This window comes from Pongo pygmaeus, chromosome 8 (assembly GCF_028885625.2).
Source record: "Pongo pygmaeus isolate AG05252 chromosome 8, NHGRI_mPonPyg2-v2.0_pri, whole genome shotgun sequence".
Lineage (NCBI taxonomy): Eukaryota > Metazoa > Chordata > Mammalia > Primates > Hominidae > Pongo > Pongo pygmaeus.
Window position 1 is genome coordinate 62,452,486 of NC_072381.2, and position 21,931 is coordinate 62,474,416.

General features: G+C 53.2%; 1 protein-coding gene across 2 annotated transcripts in view; it reads left to right on the forward strand.

The window, feature by feature from the left end:
• ANXA11 (annexin A11) overlaps nucleotides 1–20,983 on the forward strand; it is a 50,663-nt gene extending 29,680 nt beyond the window's left edge. The window contains exons 2-15 of one of the 2 annotated variants that reach the window (XM_054435317.2): nucleotides 3,255–3,317; nucleotides 5,203–5,318; nucleotides 6,760–7,152; nucleotides 8,802–8,889; nucleotides 9,131–9,225; nucleotides 9,928–10,041; nucleotides 12,077–12,167; nucleotides 12,600–12,679; nucleotides 12,808–12,864; nucleotides 14,174–14,267; nucleotides 16,918–17,013; nucleotides 18,106–18,164; nucleotides 18,365–18,487; nucleotides 20,199–20,983. In XM_054435317.2, coding sequence (XP_054291292.1) covers nucleotides 3,263–3,317; nucleotides 5,203–5,318; nucleotides 6,760–7,152; nucleotides 8,802–8,889; nucleotides 9,131–9,225; nucleotides 9,928–10,041; nucleotides 12,077–12,167; nucleotides 12,600–12,679; nucleotides 12,808–12,864; nucleotides 14,174–14,267; nucleotides 16,918–17,013; nucleotides 18,106–18,164; nucleotides 18,365–18,487; nucleotides 20,199–20,258 — 1,521 coding nt within the window. In that variant the 5' untranslated portion in view covers nucleotides 3,255–3,262 and the 3' untranslated portion in view covers nucleotides 20,259–20,983. Of the gene's footprint in view, nucleotides 1–3,254; nucleotides 3,318–5,202; nucleotides 5,319–6,759; nucleotides 7,153–8,801; nucleotides 8,890–9,130; nucleotides 9,226–9,927; nucleotides 10,042–12,076; nucleotides 12,168–12,599; nucleotides 12,680–12,807; nucleotides 12,865–14,173; nucleotides 14,268–16,917; nucleotides 17,014–18,105; nucleotides 18,165–18,364 lie in introns of both variants that reach the window. The other variant, XM_063669896.1, reaches the window with a different exon arrangement.
• Nucleotides 20,984–21,931: the final 948 nt, after the last annotated feature.

A 21,931-nucleotide genomic window follows, 5' to 3' on the forward strand; every position in this document is an offset into this window, starting at 1 on the left:
ACAGAAGTAGAGTTGCTGAGTCAAAGGTGTGTCATTTTAAATTTTGATATCTCTGTATTTTATTTATTTATTTATTTTGGAGATGGAGTCTCGCTTTGTCACCCAGGCTGGAGTGCAGTGGCACAATCTTGGCTCACTACAACCTCCGCCTCCCAGGTTCCAGCCATTCTCCTGCCTCCCGAGTAGCTGGTATTACAGGCACCCACCACCATGCCTGGCTAATTTTTGTATTTTTAGTAGAGACAGGGTTTCACCATGGCCAGGCTGGTCTCGAACTCCTGACCTCAGGTGATTCGCCCACCTCGGCCTCCCAAAGTGCTGGGATTATAGGCGCGAGCCACTGCGCCCAGCCGACATCTGTGTATTTTTAATTGGTGATTTCCTCAGCACATTGGTGAAGGTGAACATCTTCAGCTCCTTTTCTGTAACTGCCAGATCTGTTCACATCATTTGACAGTTTCCCTTGTGGTTATTGATCTTTTTCTTATTATATTAATAAAACTTTTTTCCTAAGTTTTTTTCTCATCTTTATTTTTTTAAATTTGTCTCTTATGCTGAAATTTTATTTTATGCTGTTGGTTCTTGGGGCTACTTCTTTCATTGCATTATTTGGCCTGGCTGGAATTTACTTGGTATAAAGAACAGGGTGGTATCCAGCTTTTGTTTCTTGGGTTTTTTCCCTGGCCTGGCTGTGGATGGAGCTTTTGGCTTCATTTCTCTGAGAGGAGGCCAGGAGTGGAGAGTGTCTTTGGTGCTCAAAGGTCCTGCCTAGTGGTGTCTCCAGAGAGGAAGGTGGCAGAGACACCATCCCGGCTCTTCCTGCTCACCTGTGGGGCAGTTCCTCCTATTAGAAGGTTCCTGGCCCACTGGTCATTTACATCCCCCAGGTTACCGCCTCACCAGTGAAGTCTGAGGGTTTGGCAGAGTCTGGGCAGAAGGGTCAGGCTGGGGCCAGGATGGGGAGGGCTTTGTACTGACAGCCCACCCAGCCTCAGGGACACCCTCTCTGAAGGTTATGCCACCAGGGACCTCATCCACCACGTGCTTAGGGGCTCAGAGAGACCGAAAGCTGTGCAAGGAGTAGGTCCTTGGTCCACACTACAGGGAGCCAATTCCAGCTTTCTCCAAAGCCATAGGGCTTTGCCTGCAGTCACCTCTGGACCCACTGACTCAAACAAATGACTACACCCATAGGGCTGAAAACCAGGCCCACCCTATGGGGACCGGTGGTACCTTAAGGAAGTTCTTTAGCTTCCTTAAAAACAGCATGTAGGCCAGGCACGGTGGCTCATGCCTGTAATCCCAGCAACTGTGGGAGGCCGCGGCGGGAAGATCACTTGAGGCCAGGAGTTCAGACCAGCCTGGCCAACATGGTGAAACTCCATCTCTACTAAAAATACAAAAATTAGCCAGGGATGGTTGCGCCCTCCTGTTGGAGGCTGAGTTACAAGAATCCCTTGATCCCAGGAGGTGGAGGTTACAGTGAGCTGAGATTACACCACTGCACTCCAGCCTGGGTGATAGAGTGAGACCCTGTTTAAAAAATAGAAGTAGGCCAGGCGTGGTGGCTCATGTCTGTAATCTTAACACTTTGGGAAGCCAAGGCAGGCAGATCACCTGAGGCCAGGAGTTCAAGACCAGCCTGGCCAACATGGTGAAACCCCGTCTCTATTACAAATACAAAAATTAGCCAGGCGTGGTGGCGGGCACCTGTAATCCTAGCTACTTGGGAGGCTGAGGCATGAGAATCACTTGAACCCAGGAGGCAGAGGTTGCAGTGAGCCGAGATCACACCATTGGACTCCAGCCTGGGTTACAGAGTGAGACCCTGTCTCAAAAAAATAAAAATAAATAATAAAAACTTAAAAAGAACAGCATATACCAGCCTGGGCAACATAGTAAGACTCTCAAAAAAAAAAAAAAAATTAGCTGGGTGTGGTGGCACATGTCTTTAGGAGGCTGAGGCAGGAGGATTACCTGAGACCAGGAGGTCAAGGCTGCAGTGAGCCATTGTGCCAGTGCACTCCAGCCTGGGTGACAGAGTGAGACCCTGTCTCAAACAAAACCCAACAGGTCCAGTTCTTCAAGATAGATATGAAGGGCAGCTAGACTCATAGTTGGATAGCGTGGCCAGAACAGTGGTCTTCAAAGTGGGTTCCCTGGACCAGTAACATCATCTGGGAACTTGTTCAGAATGCAAAAACTGGTTCCACTGTCTCAGAAACTCTTGGTGGTGGAGCCCAGCAATGTGTTTTAACAATCCCATCAGGTGATTCTGATATGCATTTCAGCGTGAGACCCAGTGTGTAAAAAGAGGCCACGTACCCAAGACGAGCAGGTGTGATTGTTGAGGGGGCCTACAGGTTTCCTCACATGCCTGCCTACCATTGGGTGTCTCTGCAAACTGCAGCAGCAGCTGCTATTAGCAAGAGCAGGCAGGTTGCACAATGTGGCTGGTGTCACAGCAGATCTGTGTCCTTCCTCACAATTTAACTGTCAGGGGACATTGCCAAGCGATCCATGTTCAGAGGGACTTTGTGAGAGCAAGTGTCTCACCTGGCACTTGTCCAGGCCGCTCTTCTTCCCTTACTGACAGATCTGCAAATCACTTACTTCTTTTAATCAGCAGCCTCTGCTGCAGAAACAGGGTGGTGCTGCCTCATTTGCCCTGGTTCTTCACCCTGCATCAGATGAACCTCTTGAGGGTCCTTTTTGCTTCTAGGAACGATGATTCCATACCTTACCAGGTCCCCTTGCCTGATGAACCAGAGGTTGGAGAATGAAGAGAGACAGGGGCCTCTGACTTCCCCTGTTGCTGGAGGGATGGCAGTAAGGACACAGGAAGATAAGTAGACAGAACTGGAGTCCTGAGAATGAGGCAGTGCATCTCTACCTCTGAGGTGGGAGAACAGGCCCAGAGGCGCACTGCACCCTTGCCAGCAGAGGCAGGAGCAAAGCTTCAGTGAGAGGGCCTTTCAAGGAAACAGGCTCCTGGGCAGTGAATCCTGTCACTGTGGGTGGGGCCGGGGGTGTGACCCTGGCCCAGAAGTCAGGCAGCATGCTGGTGGGTACTGTTTCTAGCTGGAGGCGCCAGCAGGAGACAGTGAACTGGTCTGCGACAAGCAGGGCAGATGCAGCAGCTTCTCCTGCAGCGTCCCGGTTGTGGTGGTGGCTGCCCTCTGGAGAAGCTGGGTCCCACAGGCCAGCAGGGGCTCCCAGGCAGAGCCTGAATGTGCTTTTGTCTTCTCTTCCAGATCTAACCATGAGCTACCCTGGCTATCCCCCACCCCCAGGTGGCTACCCACCAGCTGCACCAGGTAAGAGGGTCTGGGGTGGGGAGGAGAGTGAATGCTGCCTCTGTACAGTGGCTGGGAGTGGAGAGGGGAGAACAGTAGTTTCCTCACTCCCCTCCTCCCCTCACAGCACGGCCCAGCAGGGGAGGAGAGGACAACAGGAGTAGAGGGACAGCCAGCTGAGGCAGGGGCTGGAGAAGAGCATGACGCTGAGGCCATGGGAGGCCTGGGTTTGAAACTGGCTCCAGAAAGCCCTGGACCAGGACCAGGGCTGGGTCTCTTGCCTTACTCTCTAGTAACAGTGGGCAAATGCTGTCACTTTGAGACTCAGTTTTCTTCTCTGCAAAATTGCTTCAAGGATTTCTCCCTCATTAGGTGGTCCTGGATACTGATGAGATAGGCAGGCAGAGCGACGCGGTGTCCCCCAAAGCATTGCTAGGTGATGGTTGCCCCTTGCCACCTCTCCTACCCTCTGCTCAAGGTGTGTGGGTTTGCAGCAACAAGATCTCCCTTGCCAAGAGAGGAAGTGGAGGCAGATGCTAAGGGTCAAAGGTCACTCACTCCCTGTTTTCTGCAGGAGCAGTGGGTAGTCACATGGAGAAGTCATCTTCTCTGGCCCTGGCCCCTTTTGGTCCTCAAATGAGATTTGGTCCCCACTGTGGGAAAGGAAATATGAGGGCTCATGAGACCAAGGGGAGAAGAGGGCCGTTCCAAGGCTGGTCATCCTGAGGGTGCCTGAGCCGCTGCCCCTCGCCCCAGGGGACTCTAGGCATCATTCATTTCTTTGGAGCTGAGGTCCTGTGGTTTGAGCACCCCTGACCTGCAGGCCATTTACCTTCCCTCCCATTCAGCAGGTGAAGAACAGACTCAGACCGAGAGGCGGCTCAGCTGCTGTCCCAGGGCACATTAGGAGCTGAGCTGGGCCACTGCCCTCTGAACGAGCCCACCCCAGGTTGGCTGGCACTGGCCTTGGTTCCCTCTCTATAGTAGAAATCCTGCCATCCAGATCCTGCCACTGCCACCTTTGCTAGCACAGCTGAGCAGCCTCTGAGCAGCAAGAGAGGAGGAGGCAGGAGATTTAGGAAAGGTTCTTCCTGGAGGGTCTGGAGCCCTGGAGATGAAGAGCCGATCCGAAGCTGCCATGTACAGGAAAGCATCTAAGAGGCCAGAGGCCCCATGATGATGTCGAATGCCCATCGGGCACCCAGCTGAGCCCTGCTGGGTTAACTCAGTCTTCGTCATAGCAGTCTAGGCATACACTCACCATTAGCCCATTTGTCAGCTGAGGAAACAAGCCTAAGGAGGGTGAAAGCCTTGCCCCAGGGCACATACCGGTCCTGCTGGTTTCAGAGCGGGCTTTTCACCTCTGTTTCTTCCTGTCCTCTTGTGGACTGGTATCTGTGTTTACCATGACCCAGCCCCATCTCCCTCCAGCCTCTTATCCTGCTTCTCCCTGCCTTTTACAGACTTGTAATAGCAAACAGCAAACCCCCTCCTGCCAATACCTTCGCATTACTGAAATCTCAGAGCTCCCTATGGTCACCTCTGTCATGGGCTCAGCATGGTGTCCCCCAACAGTCTGTCATTGTCTGTCCTCCTGCTCCATGATGGTGAACTTGGGAGGGCAGAGCCTGCCTGGGCTCTCCCAACTTCCTTAATACCTCACAGAGGGTCTTGGGAGTGTTTGGGGAACTCCACCTTCCTCCCTGGGAAGAGGGGAAGGTTTCCCCTCCTCTGCCAGTGGGATAGGGAGAGACTTTCCTCCTGGTGTTTTCATGTGGTCTGTGACGTCCCGAGGCTCGAGGCTCTACTGGGCCTCCATTCCTGACCACCTGGGAGCTCCCATCTCTGCCTTTCCCTGTGTGGTGGGGGACTGGCAGGGGGCTAAAGGGCTTGGTGTTGCTTTCAGGTGGTGGTCCCTGGGGAGGTGCTGCCTACCCTCCTCCGCCCAGCATGCCCCCCATCGGGCTGGATAACGTGGCCAACTATGCGGGGCAGTTCAACCAGGACTACCTCTCGGGAATGGTGAGTCTAGCCCTCCTGCTGAGGCAGCCCAGGGGCCACACCTGCGTGGCCAGAGGAATCAAAGCTAATGGCCTCTGGGGCTCCGGAGTTGTCTATGTGTGTGTTGCTGTGGTGTGTAGTGTGTTGAGCCGTACCTTAGAACAGGGTTTTCATCAGGCTTCTGCCACCTGCTCTCTGCCCCTCTCTGGGTCTCACTTTTCCCATCTGTAAAATGAGGGGAAGGGGACCAGATGATCTCACAGGTCCCTTTCAGCCCTGCGGGGTTAGGGTTGGGAAGGTGGCGAGGGTATGTGCATGCGTGTGCATGCATGTGCTATGTATGAGTATCCACATTCATATACCTGCGTGTGCATGTGTGTACATATGGAGGGCTCTTCTGGTTAGGCCTTGGTGGGTGTGTGGCAGGTATCTTGGGCAGACATGCTACTTTTTAAATTTGTTGCTTCACTTTTAAAATAATACATTTTATGATTTGAAAACAAACGTATGCTTAGTTTATGATTTGAAAACAAACGTATGCTTAGAGGAAATGATGCAACCAATACACACCCTAATTTGTGCCAGGCCCAGTTCTAGGCACTGGGGATATGTGAATAAAACAAACAAAAATCTCAGCTGTGCTGCATTTATCATCTATGGGGAAAAGACAGGCAGTAACTTAAGTCAACGATGTGATGTTATTGAAAGTGTAGGTGCCATGGGAACAAGATGACCAGGGTAAAGGGGTCAGGAGTGGGGGTGGGGTGATGTAAGGATAATGATTTTAAGTTAGCGGTAAGGTGGGTCTGGCTGAAAAGAGGATGTGTGAGCAAAGACCTGCATCAGGGGAAGGAAGTGCTGTATGGATGTCTAGGGAATGCCAGTGCCCTGAGGTGCCAAGGGGTGTGAGGTGCTCAGGGACAGGGAGGAGAGGCCAGTGTGGCTGAAGTGGAAAGGCGAGGGGGTAAGATGGGAAATGAAGTCTGGGGGTCCAGCTCTTGCAGGGTATAGGAGGCTATCCATCCTAAGGATTTAGGCTTTTATTCCTGGTGAGTGCAGATTCACCTGAACATGCCTGCCAGAGGTGTCTGTGGGTAGCAGGCTGATGTGATGGGGGTGCCCCCAACCCTGCATATGGGACCCACGCGCCTTCTTGGGCAGTGAGCTCTTAACCTTCACCCAGGTGGTCTGGGATGGGAGGAGCAACCATGTGGAGAGGGAAGGCATCTCCCCTGCAGAAGGGGATGAGGATCTCTGGTTTGGATCCAGTTGCACTGTTTACTGGCTGTGTAGCTTTGAGCAAGTAAACTCATTCTGTGGTCTGTGAAATGGGTATAACAATACTTCATATTCCACAAGCAGAGATGCTGTGAGGACTGACTTGGCTTAGGTATGAAAAAGGGTGGAGGGACGGAGTGCAGCGGGGCCCATTGTCCTCAGGCTCTGCTTTGTGTCCTTGCAGGCGGCCAACATGTCTGGGACATTTGGAGGAGCCAACATGCCCAACCTGTTCCCTGGGGCCCCTGGGGCTGGCTACCCACCAGTGCCCCCTGGCGGCTTTGGGCAGCCCCCCTCTGCCCAGCAGCCTGTTCCTCCCTATGGGATGTATCCACCCCCAGGAGGAAACCCACCCTCCGGGATGCCCTCATATCCGCCATACCCAGGGGCCCCTGTGCCAGGCCAGCCCATGCCACCCCCCGGACAGCAGCCCCCAGGGGCCTACCCTGGGCAGCCACCAGTGACCTACCCTGGTCAGCCTCCAGTGCCACTCCCTGGGCAGCAGCAGCAGCCAGTGCCGAGCTACCCAGGATACCCGGGGTCTGGGACTGTCACCCCCGCTGTGCCTCCAACCCAGGTGAGTGTCAGCCCACTGCCTCCCTCGGTCCAGGCCTGGGCCCCAAAGGCTGGAGACACATGGCCCAGTAGATGGGGAGACGGGGAAAGGCGCAGGCCTCCAGCTGCAACTCCTTGTTTTAACAAACAGTGTCGGCCAGGTGCAGTGGCTCATGCCTGTAATCCCAGCACTTTGGGAAGCTGAGGTGGGCAGATCGCTTGAGCCCAGGAGTTCAAGACCAACCTGGGCAAAATGGTGAAACCCTGTCTCTACTAAAAATAGAAAAAAAATTAGCTGGGCATGGTGGTGCATACCTGTAGGCCCAGCTACTCTGGAGGCTGAGGTGGGAGGATCACCTCAGCCCAGGAGGCAGAGGTTGCAGTGAGCCGGGATCATGCCGCTGCACTCACTCCAGCCTAGGCGACAGAGTAAGACACTGTCTTTAAAAAAAAACAAAAACAAAAAAACAAAACAGAAAAACAAAGAGCGTCACCTTCTTGCAGACTCCCCACCTCTGGGTTGTGTTGCTTAAGGCCCAAGGGAGCTGTCCTGTTTCTCCTAGTGTGATGAGACGCTCCACATGCGAGCTGGGTCAGAACACCCCTGGCGAGTACTCCTTATTCCTCTGTGTCACTTACTGCCTGGGCTGTGTGTTTTGTAAGAACTGCCCAGGCCACCTGTCTCAAGGCTTTGTGCCCAACAGCTGTCTTCGGTCCCCTTGATATGCACCCCCCCACAGACAGGTTTTGGAGGATTCTTAAAATTCCCTTTGGGTAGGGAGAATGTTGGCAGTTCCTTCAGGGTTGATCTTGGCTCATTTTGGAGAACAGTTCGTGTTTGCAGAGCCTAGAATTCGTTGTCATGGTTCTGTGGTCCAACCAGCCAGCACAGGGGTAGTGGTATGTGCTCAATGACTATTTTTAGACAGAGGGTCTCCTTTCCTCCTTCCCTTCCATACCCACACGTTCCCCCACCCTGTGCCATCCTCCAGCCTCCCTCCCTTTTCTTTTCCCTGAGCTGCCCCCTTAATTGTGTTATAACCATTTTGTACCAGCCCCTAGGAAGACAATCCACTGGGAGACAGTTTAGCCTGGAAAGTTCCAGTTTGCCGGGTTTTGCAGCTGTCAGGGTCTGGAGGAAGTCCAGCAGATGCTAGTCTAGAGAATAGTGCGAGGGAACCAGTGCTAGATCAAGAGGTCATCAGGCTGCCATGCACAGTGGTGGAGGCTCAATACCTGCATCCACTGGAGGGGACACGTGGGCTAGCCAGCTCTGTTAGGAGTACCCATGTGTGCTCACATGTGCTGTGGAGGCCAGGCATCGATGAGAGAGGCCACAGCCCCTGCTCCCGAGACCTGCCCTTCATCAGGAGCCTGAGCCCCAGCCCTGGAGGACTTGGGCACTGGGCAGATTTTCAGCATCAGGACTCAGCTATAGGTGGGCTCCCAGCCAATGGAGCCAGGAAAAAGCTTCAGTATAGAACACAAGGCCAGATAACAGTCAAGTTAGGTAGACTCGGCGTAAAGTCCTCTGCATTGTTGACTGTGGACTCCTTTAGATACTCCAACTCTTAGAGAAAGGGCTGTTGCCAGAGTCTAGGGGTGGAGCAGCCTCAAATGTGGGGAAGGCGGCATGCACGTCATCTTACCTGAGACTGTTTGTCCGAGTAGTTTGGAAGCCGAGGCACCATCACTGATGCTCCCGGCTTTGACCCGCTGCGAGATGCCGAGGTCCTGCGGAAGGCCATGAAAGGCTTCGGTAAGAGACCCTGGGCGGCTCAAATCCTACCCCCTGACCCCTATTTCCCAGGCACTTTCACTGTGGCTCTGTGGGCTGGGGTAGCTGGGGGACGCAGACCTGGCCCCAGTGGTGATAGAAGGTGGATGTGGGGGTGTGGCTGGCATGCCCAGAACAGTTGAGGGGCCCAGGCCAGGGAAGTCTCAGCTGCAGAGCATCTCATGACCCCTACCCGACCCACCCCTGCTGCCTCTTCCTCCAGGGACGGATGAGCAGGCCATCATCGACTGCCTGGGGAGTCGCTCCAACAAGCAGCGGCAGCAGATCCTACTTTCCTTCAAGACGGCTTACGGCAAGGCGAGCTGCGGGGTGGGGGCGCGGGACAGCAAGGCGGGACAGCAAGGCGTGTCCTGGGCTCAGCACAGCCCTGCTCACCCCTGCTTTTCCTTGGGTGGGCCCGGATGTCCCGGATGGACAGTAAGGAGCAGGAGGGCATTTCCTTCTGCCCATCCAGCCGGTGGCATCGTTGGGAGGTGAAGGATGCCACAGGGTGCCAAGGTTTGCTGAGAGGCTCCAGACATCTAGCCCTGGGTTCTAGCCCTTCCTCTGCCACATCTCACTGAGGTTGTGGCAACGTCATTTTCCTTCCCCTGCCCTCTTCATTTCCACCTTGGGGGGTTTAGCTGATACAAGGGCTTTCCAGGGAAAGCCTGTGAGTGCTGCCCAAGTACGAGGGGCGTGTATGAGCATATTTTGAACTTCTGGGGTTTTGAATCTTAGAAAGGTAAAAATTCGGTAAATATTGATTAGATTCGTGTTCTAGCCCAGTGCTTCTCACACTTCAATGTGTCACCGATCCCCTGGGCATCTTGGTAAAATGTGGTCTCTGATTCGGGAGGTTTGGGGCAGGGCTGAGAGCAGGCTTTTCTCTCAGGCCCCTTGGGGGTATCCATGCTGCTGCTCCTCAAATCTGGGATATGGCGCTTATTAGTCACCTCTTGTGGATTTTTAAAATAGACTTGTTTTTTTGTTTGTTTGTTTGTTTGAATATCCAATCAGGATTTGATCAAAGATCTGAAATCTGAACTGTCAGGAAACTTTGAGAAGACAATCTTGGCTCTGATGAAGACCCCAGTCCTCTTTGACATTTATGAGATAAAGGAAGCCATCAAGGTGTGTATGTGTGTACGTGTGTGTGTGCATGTATGTGTGTGTGTGTGCATGCGTGTGGACACACAGCCCAGAAGGAGATGTGGACGGTGTGCTGTGTTCTAGCCCACTCATCAGCTGATGTTGTCAGTATGGCTCCCAGGCCTTCCTGGGTTGGAGTCCACATGCTGTAGAAAAGGGAACTCCCTGCGATTTCCCCAAGAGGCAAATGACGCACCCATCATCATCAGGGAGGCTTAAGTCTCTCTCCATCTTAAAGAAATGGTGGAACTAGGGTTTGAAGGTTGCGATTCTATGGTAAGAAGAGGGGTAGGAGGCCATGGTTGGTATCGTTCTCATTCTTTAGGACTCTGTTACTAGCAAATGACAGAGACACACTTCGGTTTAAGAAGAACAAAAGTGGAGAATCAGTTATGTGGGTAAAGCCAAGCTGCCTGGCGTGGAGAGGGCCAGGCCAGACGTCTCTTTGGTCTCTGTCTCTCCTGAGCACCTGCTTTTCTGTCAGTTTCTGTGCTTCTCCTGCCGTGGCTGCTTCATGTGGGGTGGGAGGGGGGGCCTGTCGACCACTCTCCGCATACCTATGAGACCCAGCTCCAGAAGAGACCAGCAGGGTCTCCAAACAGGGGCAGGTTCTGACGGGCCCGGCTTGGGCTCACTGTTCCCTCCAGTCCTGTGGGTTTTGACCGAGGGGTGGATCCTGTCCATTCTGTGCAGTCCCGCAGCTCTGTGTGCACCCTGCGGGCAAGGGCAGGCAGCCTATTCCCGCAGCTCTGTGTGCACCCTGTGGGCGGGGGCAGGCAGCTCCCTTGGAAGGGGAATCCCATGAGTCAGGCTAGAGCCCAGAAGGAGCCTGTCACTCAGAGGCCTGATAAGCACAGTGAACGTTCCCTCCTTCAGGAGAAGCAGAGACTTCAGTATGGTGGCCTGGAAAGGAGAGGGGTCTCCGCTGAAACACATCTACATGTGTTATTCTAGGGAGGGGGTCAGGAGGCCATCAGGCAGGGCGATGGCCCGGGGCCCCAGGGAGTGGACCCAGACATCTCCCTGGCCCCCGTCTTCAGCCGGAGTCATGAGCTGGTGGTTGTGGAGTGTTAGAAACCACACAGGTTTGGGGCAGCTGTCACTCACCAGCTGTGTGTCCTTGAGCACCTGTGAAATGGGGACAGTGGATGCTGTCTCAGGACATGCTGGGAATACTGGGTGAGGGGCTAACGTGTAGTAACCCAGTAGTAGCTGTAGCAGGAAACAGCTGACACAATGTCGCACGTCCTGCCTGACAGGCCCTAAGTGCTCTACATACATTAACTCACTTAATCCTCATGATTTTCCTGTGAGGTAGGTCCTAGTATCACTCCCATCTTACAGAAATGGAACTGGAAGCACAGAGAGGTTAAGTAATGTGCCCGAGGTCACACAGCTGGTAAGCTGCAGAGCCAGGATTCAAACCAACATACAAGCCAGGCTGCCTAGCCTGTCCTCTACCGTCTCACTGTCCCTGGCGTGGTTGTCCCATTCATCCTCGTTGTTCCTACCTTTTCCTAGTTGTTTTCAGACATTCCACCATCACCTCTAGGACCAGGGTTTCGTATGTCCACTTGGATCTCTCTTGCTTTTTACCCGTTTTTTCAGTTGTTGTCATCTCACTTCTGGCTGAACTCTGAATAAAGCAGACCTCGGTCCACATTTTAACCCAACCATTTACTGTGTGGCCTCGGACCAGCCAGTACCCCTCTCTGATGCTCAGTTTTCTGATCTATGGGGATGCCCCTTTGTGTGAGCCCTAGCTCAGTTTTCTGATCCATGGGGATGCCCGTTTGTGTGAGCCCTACTCATCACCACTGCCACTGTCATTGTGCTTGCCCAGACTATGGAGAAGAGCTGACTCCCTCTAGCCTGGGAGTGGCCAGAGGCTGTGTCTCTGTGTCAGGGGCCTCTGTTGCTGGGGTCAGGGCAGCAGCATGGCCCCCACTCTTCTTCCCGGGTGCTGGTGAGGCTGCTGGAACAAGCGCATGGTTGGTTGTATTCTCTGCCCCTACAGGGGGTTGGCACTGATGAAGCCTGCCTGATTGAGATCCTCGCTTCCCGCAGCAATGAGCACGTCCGAGAATTAAACAGAGCCTACAAAGCAGGTGAGGCCGCTCCCTCTGCCCTTTGCTCTCTGCAGATCCCTGTGCTCTCGGGGCTGTGGCCTCACTCTCTCCTAGGGCCTCTTACTCCTTCCTGGCCTCCTTATCAACCCATCTTCTGCCACCCCCAGTACTTTGGGCTTTGACCCAAGACCCAGCCCTTCGTTCTGTTTATACATGGTGCAAATGACTAAAGTAAGGGAGAGCCAGGGAAAACCTGGATGTGGTTTGGGCCAAGGCTGACTAGAGGCCAGGTCAGCCTGGAGATCACAGGCTTGTATATCCCTGGAGGGCCATATGGGCTATTTGTTCTCTTGAGCCCGAGCCAAGACCTCCAGCCTTTTTCTCCCCAGTACCCACTGTTGATAGTGTTTTGCAATGGGCAGCTCCATAAAGAGAGCTACAGGATGGACCTTCCTTGCTTCTCCCTTTCAGAATTCAAAAAGACCCTGGAAGAGGCCATTCGAAGCGACACATCAGGGCACTTCCAGCGGCTTCTCATCTCTCTCTCTCAGGTACTTTTCCCACGACAGGGCTTGGGGCTCCAAAGCCATGGAAGTCAAAGAGATGGGATCCCTGCAATGAGGAAAGGGAAAAGAAATGGGGAAGGAGTGGGCTTGACCATACACCTGCTTCCTTTCAGGGAAACCGTGATGAAAGCACAAACGTGGACATGTCCCTCGCCCAGAGAGATGCCCAGGTGAGTGTGATGGCCAAGCCCCTGGACTTCCTAAAGCAGGGATGCACCCCGCTTTCTTGCTTCTTGAGAGAGGTACCCTAGGGTGGAAAGAACAATAGATAAGCAGTGGGTTGCAGATGCTGCGAGTTTCAGATGCGCTGAACTGTTCAACTGTATGACCTAGAACAGGTCATCTGACCTCCTGGGCTTCAGCTTCCCCACCTATAGGAGGGAACATGTGAGATAATTAGTATTTCAATAGTTGATAGATCACGGTTTTGGACGTGGGATTTTGTGTGACAGCGTACTTTCACCATGTTTAGTTGCACATAGCATTATGTTTGCAAAAGGGCAGAATTTGCACTTGCCTATTAAGTTTTTGAGGGTTTGAGCCTAGAAACCAGCTGCCACATGAGTTGAGTACCCTTAGAATTCTGTTGTTGTCCCCTTGTGAGTTGCAGACAAAAGGGGAAAAATCCAAGCAAAGTCCAGGCATCTGAGCTACTCTCTCGAAAAGTTTGGGTGTCCCACTAATGAATTTCAACCGTAGTATTATGGCAGGGCAGAGCCATGACTTCCTGGTGGGGTGGAGTTGGCCATACCTCTCTGTCTCCCTTCACTGCTCTTGTCATCCACGGCAGGGCATTCACCAGGAGCTGCCAGTGGTCTAAATTATCTCTACCATCTGCGGGATTGGAATGAGACCTCAAGGAATGCCCCCTTGTTAGGGCTGGAGGAGATCTACTCCTCTGGTCTGGTCCTTTTGCTTTCCGGATGAGGAAACTGAGGCTCAAAAAGGTTGAGCACTGTTCCCAACTGAAAGCTAGAAGCAGAGCCCAGACAAGGGCCTATACCCCTAGCTCGGTCCTCTGTGCCCAGTTAGCACCTGCCTCTGCCCTGGTCTCAGACCTGCTGCTCCTGCAGGGTCTGCCTTATTCAGTGTCTCTCTGGCTGGTAACATTGATTCCCATTCTGGGAGTCAGGGCTGGACACCCCTGGGGCTCAGGGCTCTGGCTTTTGTTTCAGCGAGAGTTTTGCATGCCACTTTTAGCGGGGCAAAAATTGTCCCATGCTCTGCCTTCTCAGTCCAGACCTGCTTTGGCCTCATCTTGACCTGTGGGATCTCAGCCCCTGATTGCTGCTTTCTGCTCTTTTTCAGGGCTGCTACCTGAGGCCTAGCAGGCACTTTAGAGGCCATCTAGTTCAGAGGTTGCAAATTGGCAAATACTTTAGGCTCAAACCTTCAGAAGTTTACCAGGCTCTCCTGGGTGACCTGGGCCTGGGGTCTGGGTGTGGCCTGTGCTGCATGTGCATCTTCCTCTCTCTCCAGGAGCTGTATGCGGCCGGGGAGAACCGCCTGGGAACAGATGAGTCCAAGTTCAATGCGGTTCTGTGCTCCCGGAGCCGGGCCCACCTGGTAGCAGGTAAGGCAGGCCGGGGTCCCTCTGAGGCCAGTTAGATGAGGGCAGTCGGGATTGTGCGGAAACAAAGCTATGAGAACACTTGGTGGTTCCTCCCTGCGTGGGGCTTTCGCCTCCTCAAAAGAGCCCCCTGGTGGGGATTTAAAGACACTGTCAGAGGGTTTCCTGAGTTCTGGCAAACATCCAGTTCTGGAGGTTCCACCAGTGTAGAAACCTGGTGTCTTCGTACGTGGGAATGTGGAACGTCAGAGTTGGGAGAGTCCTTCGGGAGCACCCGATCCAGTGTTTTCCAAAGCCTGGCATAAGAAACAGTCATAGCAATAATACTGGATGCCATTCATTTACTCATTCATTCAACAGATGTAAATCACTCTCCCCCATGGGTCAGTCTGTCAGGTGGTGGAGCAGGTGTGGGGCCACGGTGCGGGGGAGGGCACTGCAGAGTCTGTGTTCCGTGGGCTGCACCATCTCATTTGGGGAGACAGACAGTAAACAACAATGAAATAAAATCTGTATCAGATGGGAAGTTCTGTAGAGGAAAATCAAGCTGGAAACAGGTAGGGAGTGATGGTAGGGTCCACCGGGAGGTGCTTGGGCCATGACTGAGGTCATGACATTTGATTTAAAAACCTAAAGGAGATGCAGGGGCAGAGGCCTGCCTGGGGCTCCCAGCACGACTGAGAACAGTGAAGGGGGACCATGTGGAACAGGTGGAGTGAGTGAGAGGAGTGGGAGGTGAGGGCAGAGAGGGGAGAGGGCCCTGCTGATGACTTCCCGAGGTTGGGTATTTATCCTGAGCAAAAGAGGAAGCCAGTGGAGGGCCCTGAGCAGAGGAGGCTGTGCAGAATCCCTGGCCGTGGTGCCGAGAATGGAGTGAAGGGTGCAAGGCTAAGCAGCGAAGCCTGTCAGGAGGCTGCTGCAGGGACCTGGGGAGGAATGGTGGTAGTAGGGGCTTGTGGTGAGGAGGTGTCAGGTTCCGGCCATGTTTGCTGATGAATTGGACGTGTGGTGTGTGGGAGAGAGGGGGTCGAGGATTACACAGGGCTTCTTTAGGCCAAGCAGTGGGAGAATGACCCTCAACTGAGACAGGGGAACTATAGGTGGAGCTGGCTTTAGCTGCGTGTAGGGTGGAGCTGCAGGGAGGCTGCTGGGTTGCTGAGTGTGGAGGTCAGGAGAGGTGTGGCCTGGACGTGGAAGGTAAGGGAGCTATGGGTAGTCGAAGATATCTGAGGCTCTGGGACTGCAGGAGGTCCCCTCAGGAGGGAGACTGTGGGGAGCCCACCAGTGTGAGGAGACTAAGAAGGAGCAGCTAGGGAGGTAGGAGGACCCAGAGGAAGGGGGTCCTGGAGGCCAGTGTGAGGTGGCAGGCAAGGCCTGAGGGTGGTGACCACACTGAGCAACTGGTGGGCTGTGGCCAGGGCTGCTCCAGTGGGCAGTGAGGGTGAAAACTCAGCGACTGCTCTGTGCTGCACACAGAGACAGGTGCTGGGATTTGAACCCAGGCCACCCGACCCCAGAGCACACTTTTTAACCTCTGCACTATCCTGTAATGGAGCCTGAGTGAATGCATTTTCATCTTAATCATTATTTCTTTTAATGAGTACAGAACATGTAAGTGGTGCATCAAGCCCATGGCTTCACAAACATTATTACTTAGGGGAAAAGAGTAGCTGATTTGAAGAAGATATTAATTGAGACAGATACACACAGAGCAGAAATCACAACTTTAATATGCAAATGGAAGCTGAGACTTAGGCTGGGGAAGGAGGGTTTTATGTCCTGGGTCAGAGCTGGAGTCAGGACCGAGGTCTCCATCATGCCGCCTGTCTCTCTAGGAGCCAGCCATCCACTCCTGTGGGAGCTTAGCGTGTCCTAGGTCGAGGTGGGCAGCAAAAAGCCAGGCAGGCTGGGGCAGGCTGGGCCTCAGCTCACAGGCAGGCTGAGGAAGGCAGATGGATACATGAATAAAGCCAAGGAATGGCAGAGACTGGAGGTGCAGGGGATTTGAGAAGAGGGGACACTGTCTTGGGGTATGTGGGAGTGGGCCCTGGAGGGGTATTAAGGTGCGATTTGGTTAAGCAGATTGGCAGTCCTGAGAAAGGGACCACGCAGGGAGGGACATCAGGCGGTGCATGTGACTTGTGACGAAGACTCTGGCTTCCTTGAGAGCTAGCAGGTCTGGGGACGTGCAGGGTGTGGGAGCAGAGTGGGAGGCGGGGGGTTTTGGGGCAGAGGCCACCTCATGTGAGTCCTCTGTTAGTCTGCTCATGCTGCCATGACAAAATACCACAGACTGGGTGGCTTAAGCAACAGATACTCATTTTGTTACAGTTTCGAAGGCCGGATGTCCAAGAGTGGGGTGCCGGTTTCTCCCGTGGCCTCTTCGTGGCAATCGCTGTGCTCACATGGTCTTTCCTCTGCATGTGCACATCCCTGGGGTCTCTGTGTGTGTCCTAATCTCCTCTTCTTCTAAGGAGACCAGGCGGATTGGATTAGGGTACACCCTAGCAGCATGTTTTCACTTAATTACCTCTTTAAAGATCTTATCTCCAAACACGGTTATATTCTGAAGTCCTAGGAGTTGGGACTTCCACATACGAACTTTGGGGAGACACATTTCAGTTCATAATATAAGCCTCTGTTGTCCCCATAGTTTTCAATGAGTACCAGAGAATGACAGGCCGGGACATTGAGAAGAGCATCTGCCGGGAGATGTCTGGGGACCTGGAGCAGGGCATGCTGGCCGTGGGTAAGTGTCTCGGGTTTGCCTGCCCACCTGCCAGGGGCTAACGTGTATCGTGAGTGTTCAGGCTGCTTGCCTGTCCTCCAGCTGATGGGTGACACCGTGAAAGGACCACAGGATCCAAGATCGCTCAGCCCAGAGTGTCCAGATGCTGGGAAGTCATGCCGCTTCCTGGTTCCCTGTGCAGTTGAACCCGTAGCTGTCCTGGAGGTGTCTTCTGTGTGTTTGCGGTGCAGCTCTGGAGAAGGGAACTGCAGTGTGGGTATTAGTGGGAGGGCATCCAACTGTGCTCCCGGAGGAGTATGACTCATATCCTGCCAAGTTTCCTCTAAAAATACATCCCTGCAGGCAGTTGTCAGATGTTTGTGATGGAAACACGTGGAAAGATTTTTACTTGCAACAGCGAAACAGGCCCATGCTGAGGAAAGCTGGCTTGGCTCCAGGATGGTAGTGTGCCTCTTACATTGCCCATGTCCTCTAGCAGGGCCCGGTGGGCTCCAGGTCCCTCCCACTGTGCAGAGTTGGGTCCCTGCCCTGAGGCCCTCACAACCCCTCTTTCTACTCACTTGGGAAAATCAGTCTGCCCCTTTTTTCATTATGCTTTTTTTGGAGCTTTCTGGATGGGAGAGATGGAAAATCCTCATTTCCCTGCCTGCCCCCCACAGTAGGTCTCGTGGCCTGGGAAGCCTAGGGAGATGCACATTCCACTCGGCCATGGTTTCTCCATGAGGGTCATGGCCTCTCCAGTCTGCCCCTCCTGCCTGAGCAGCAGCACAGTTCCTCATCACCATCCACATTGCTTCCCTGTGCAGCTCCTAGCCCCACTAAGACCCCTGCCCCTCTGACTCTTGGTCCTTTCACCACAGTGGTTGCCAGGAAAGAGGGTGGGTTGGTGTCCAGGCTCTGCGTGTTTCTCTTCCAAAGAGCTGGAGCCAAGATCATGGGATAGTTGAGCCTGGAACAGAAGGAGGAGGAGAAAAGATGGATGCAGTGATGGGTTTGACATCTGGGCCTCTAAGGGGACACTTGTAGACTCCATGCCCCGCTTGGGCTGAGAATTTTCTGCAGATCTGGTTATGCCGAGTTTCTCTCTTCTAGTGAAATGTCTCAAGAATACCCCAGCCTTCTTTGCAGAGAGGCTCAACAAGGCCATGAGGGTATGTAACTTCCATGTGCTGGTCGCGATGCCTTAGCCTCGCCTGTGCCTGGGACCAAGGGCTGAGGGTAGAAGGCCTGGGGAGAGCTAAATCTCAGCCGAGAGTTCCGAGGACCTGGGTAGGGAGGGGACTGGAGGGCCCAGGGCGGGTGGGAAGGTGAGGAGGCCTGGTGCTCATGCTCTTGGGTGGACTCTCTTTAGGGGGCAGGAACAAAGGACCGGACCCTGATTCGCATCATGGTGTCTCGCAGCGAGACCGACCTCCTGGACATCAGATCGGAGTATAAGCGGATGTACGGCAAGTCGCTGTACCACGACATCTCGGTACGAGCCTGCTGCAGGCCGAATGGGCTCCCTTTTGGCATCCCAGTCACCTGTGGAACCTCCCTCCTTGGAGTGGCCATATGCTTGGCCTCTGTGCTGTGTGTGGGCATCTTGATTATGGACCTCAGACTTGCTCATCCCGTTGCCCTTAAACAGATTATAAACTTCTGAGGGCAGGTGGGTCATGACCTTGCTGTCGCCCCCACCTTGCATCCTCCAGCAGCATCAGAGAACACTCGGGACCTCCCCAACCTTGACTGTGACCTTCAGCGTCCCGACCACCCTGTGATTCCTTGATCTGTCAGTGAGAACTCACGTCCCAAAGGCTCTGTGGAGCTCTGCTGTCACTCCCTGACAAAGCACTTCCTGCACTCAGCTTTATGGCATAGGCCACATAGTAAGACCGTTCAGAGCGAGGGCCCTGGGGGTCACGCCACTTGGAGTCCAGCTTTTCTAACTGTGTGACCTTGAACGGCTTCCTTAAACCTCCCTGAACCACAGCTCCATTGTCTTTAAGATGAGAAAATAATCATTCCTTCCCGGGAATGTTGTGAGTATTGAGTGAGGCGGTGCAGGTCAAGTGTCTATTAAACACTAGCCACAGTTGTATCACTGTGTGTCAGAGCCAGTCTGACAAAATACATTCTCAGCTGCATTGTCTAACGCTCAAATTCTGAACTCACATGAGCCTTGAAATTGTGCCATGGGGACCACGTGCTCCCAGCTTAGACTCAGTAGCATTTAATGATGGTGGGCATGTCATCACAGGAAACTCACTTTGTTTCCTTGGCTGTATGAATGAAGCTGTTGCTAGAGAATTAGCAATTCTAGGCTGGGCACAGTGGCTCATGCCTGTAATCCCAGCACTTTGGGAGGCTGAGGCAGGTGGATCACTTGAGGTCAGGAGTTCGAGACCAGCCTGGCCAACATGGTAAAACCCTGTCTCTACTAAAAATACAAAATTAGCTGGGCGTGCCTGTAATCCCAGCTACTCGGTAGGCTGCGGCAGGAGAATTGCTTGAACCCGGGAGGCGGAGGTTGCGGTGAGCTGGGTTCACACCATTCCACTCCAGTCTTGGCGACAGAGTGAGACTTCGTCTCAAAAAAAAAAGAGTTAATAATTCTTTACAGAGTATCTCCTGCATGCCAGCGGGCTGTGGACATCTGGAAGAAGCCACATGCCTTGCCTCCAAGTTGCTTAGGGTGGAAGGAAATGATTAGAAATGAGCCAAGCCGAGCCTGCACTCGTAGAGTAAGTGTGGTGGCCTCAGACAGAGGAGAGATCCCTGGGACCTAGGAGGTCCGAGCCTTCCACTGGACAATTTGTGAGGAGATTGCGTTTCCTGAGCAGGACACTGTGTTGCATTACATTGGTAACCCCAATTTAAGGCAGCATAAATGCGCTGGGAAAAGAGCGGTATTGGTTAGCCTTGGAAGTGGTTTTTAGGATGATTATAATTTTTTTTGTGGATATTCATTTGATGTGGATAGTTGGGGTGAGTGCTGCTTTCCGTCTTCTAATGGGGGCCTGGGGAAGGCTAAATTGCATTTTTTAAGGTCTGTGACGCCTGCTGCAGGACCTGCAGTGGGGGAAAATTCCCCAGGATGGGGCTTCCTCCCTATAAGGTGCTCAGGGCTGAAAATCAGGAGCCAGAAGGCTGAAAGTGACCGTGCCTCCCTTAATGGATGTCTTCCTTGTTTCTGTGGCCAGGGAGATACTTCAGGGGATTACCGGAAGATTCTGCTGAAGATCTGTGGTGGCAATGACTGAACAGTGACTGGTGGCTCACTTCTGCCCACCTGCCGGCAACACCAGTGCCAGGAAAAGGCCAAAAGAATGTCTGTTTCTAACAAATCCACAAATAGCCCCGAGATGCACCGTCCTAGAGCCTAGGCCTGTCCTCCACCCCTCCTGACCCGTATAGTGTGCCACAGGACCTGGGTCGGTCTAGAACTCTCTCAGGATGCCTTTTCTACCCCATCCCTCACAGCCTCTTGCTGCTAAAGTAGATGTTTCATTTTTCTGACTCATGCAATCATTCCCCTTTGCCTGTGGCTAAGACTTGGCTTCATTTCGTCGTGTAATTGTATATTTTTATTTGGTGGCATATTTTCTTTTCTTACAGTCATTGCCAGACAGATGCATACAAGTCTGTTTGCTGCGTACACATTTCTGGTGAGGGCGACTGGGCGGGTGAAGCGCCGTGTCCTCGCTGAGGAGAGAAAGGGAGGCGTGCCTGGGAGGGTAGCCTGTGCCTCTGGTGAGTGTGTCACGAGCTTTGTTACTGCCAAACTCACTCCTTTTTAGAAAAACACAAAAAAAGGGCCAGAAAGTCATTCCTTCCATCTTCCTTGCAGAAACCACGAGAACAAAGCCAGTTCTCTGTCAGTGACAGGGCTTCTTGTAATTTGTGGAATGTGCCTTAAACCTTGAATGTCTGTAGCCAAAACTTGTTTCCACATTAAAAGTCAGCCAGCTCTGGAATGTTCTGGAAATGTCTTCCTGGTACCAACTTGTTTTCTTCTGCTTGATTCTGCCCTGTGGCTCAGAGTTCTGGCCTTATCAGCCAGTGAAAATTCATGTAACTTTACGTAGAGATTTGTGTGCAGGAAACCCTGAGCATACACTAGTTTGCGGGGACTCGTTCTAAGGACATGGGAAGGGAAGTTCCCGAAATCCAGGCAGGAGGCACAGACACCTGAAAGGCAAAGGGATCTTGGTTGGTTGCAGGTGCAGTGAAGTCCACTGAAGGTGTGGTGGGAAGAATGTAGTGCTTCCCCCAGGTCCCAGGCAGGAAGAAGGGTGTGTGCCAATTCCTGGTGCCCCTTGGCGGGGGCCAGAGAGAAGGATGGGGACAACCCAGAGTCACAAGACCAGCGCCTCCCCTCAGGGTGCCTCCAGGCTGAAAGGGGCTCCTGGCTCTGGTCTCTGGGGACCCTGTGCCCCTTGGTTGGTGGTGTGAGGGGAGAGAATCCATAAGAGAGTTTCTGAGAATTATGGTGTCACGTCCAGAAGCTAGAGCTTACCTTGCATCAGGGGTCTCCACTCACTCCTTTTCCAACCTCCTGTGTTGAGGTTTAGAAAAGAAAGAATCGACTAGGCACTATGGCTCATGCCTGTAATCCAAGGACTTTGGGAAGCTGAGGTGAGAGGATCACTTGAGCTCAGGAGTTCAAGACTAGCCTGGCCAACATAGCGAGACCTCTGTCTCTACTAAAAAAATTTGGCCAGGTGTGGTGGCTCACGGCTGTAATCCCAGCACTTTGGGAGGTGAGGTGGGCAGATCCTGAGGTCAGGAGTTCGAGACCCAGCCTGGCCAACGTGGTGAAACCCCATCTCTACTAAAAATATAAAAATTAGCCAGTCATGGTGGCACATGCCTGTAATCCCAGCTACTCAGGAGGCTGAGGCAGGAGAATCACTTGAATCTAGGAGACAGAGGT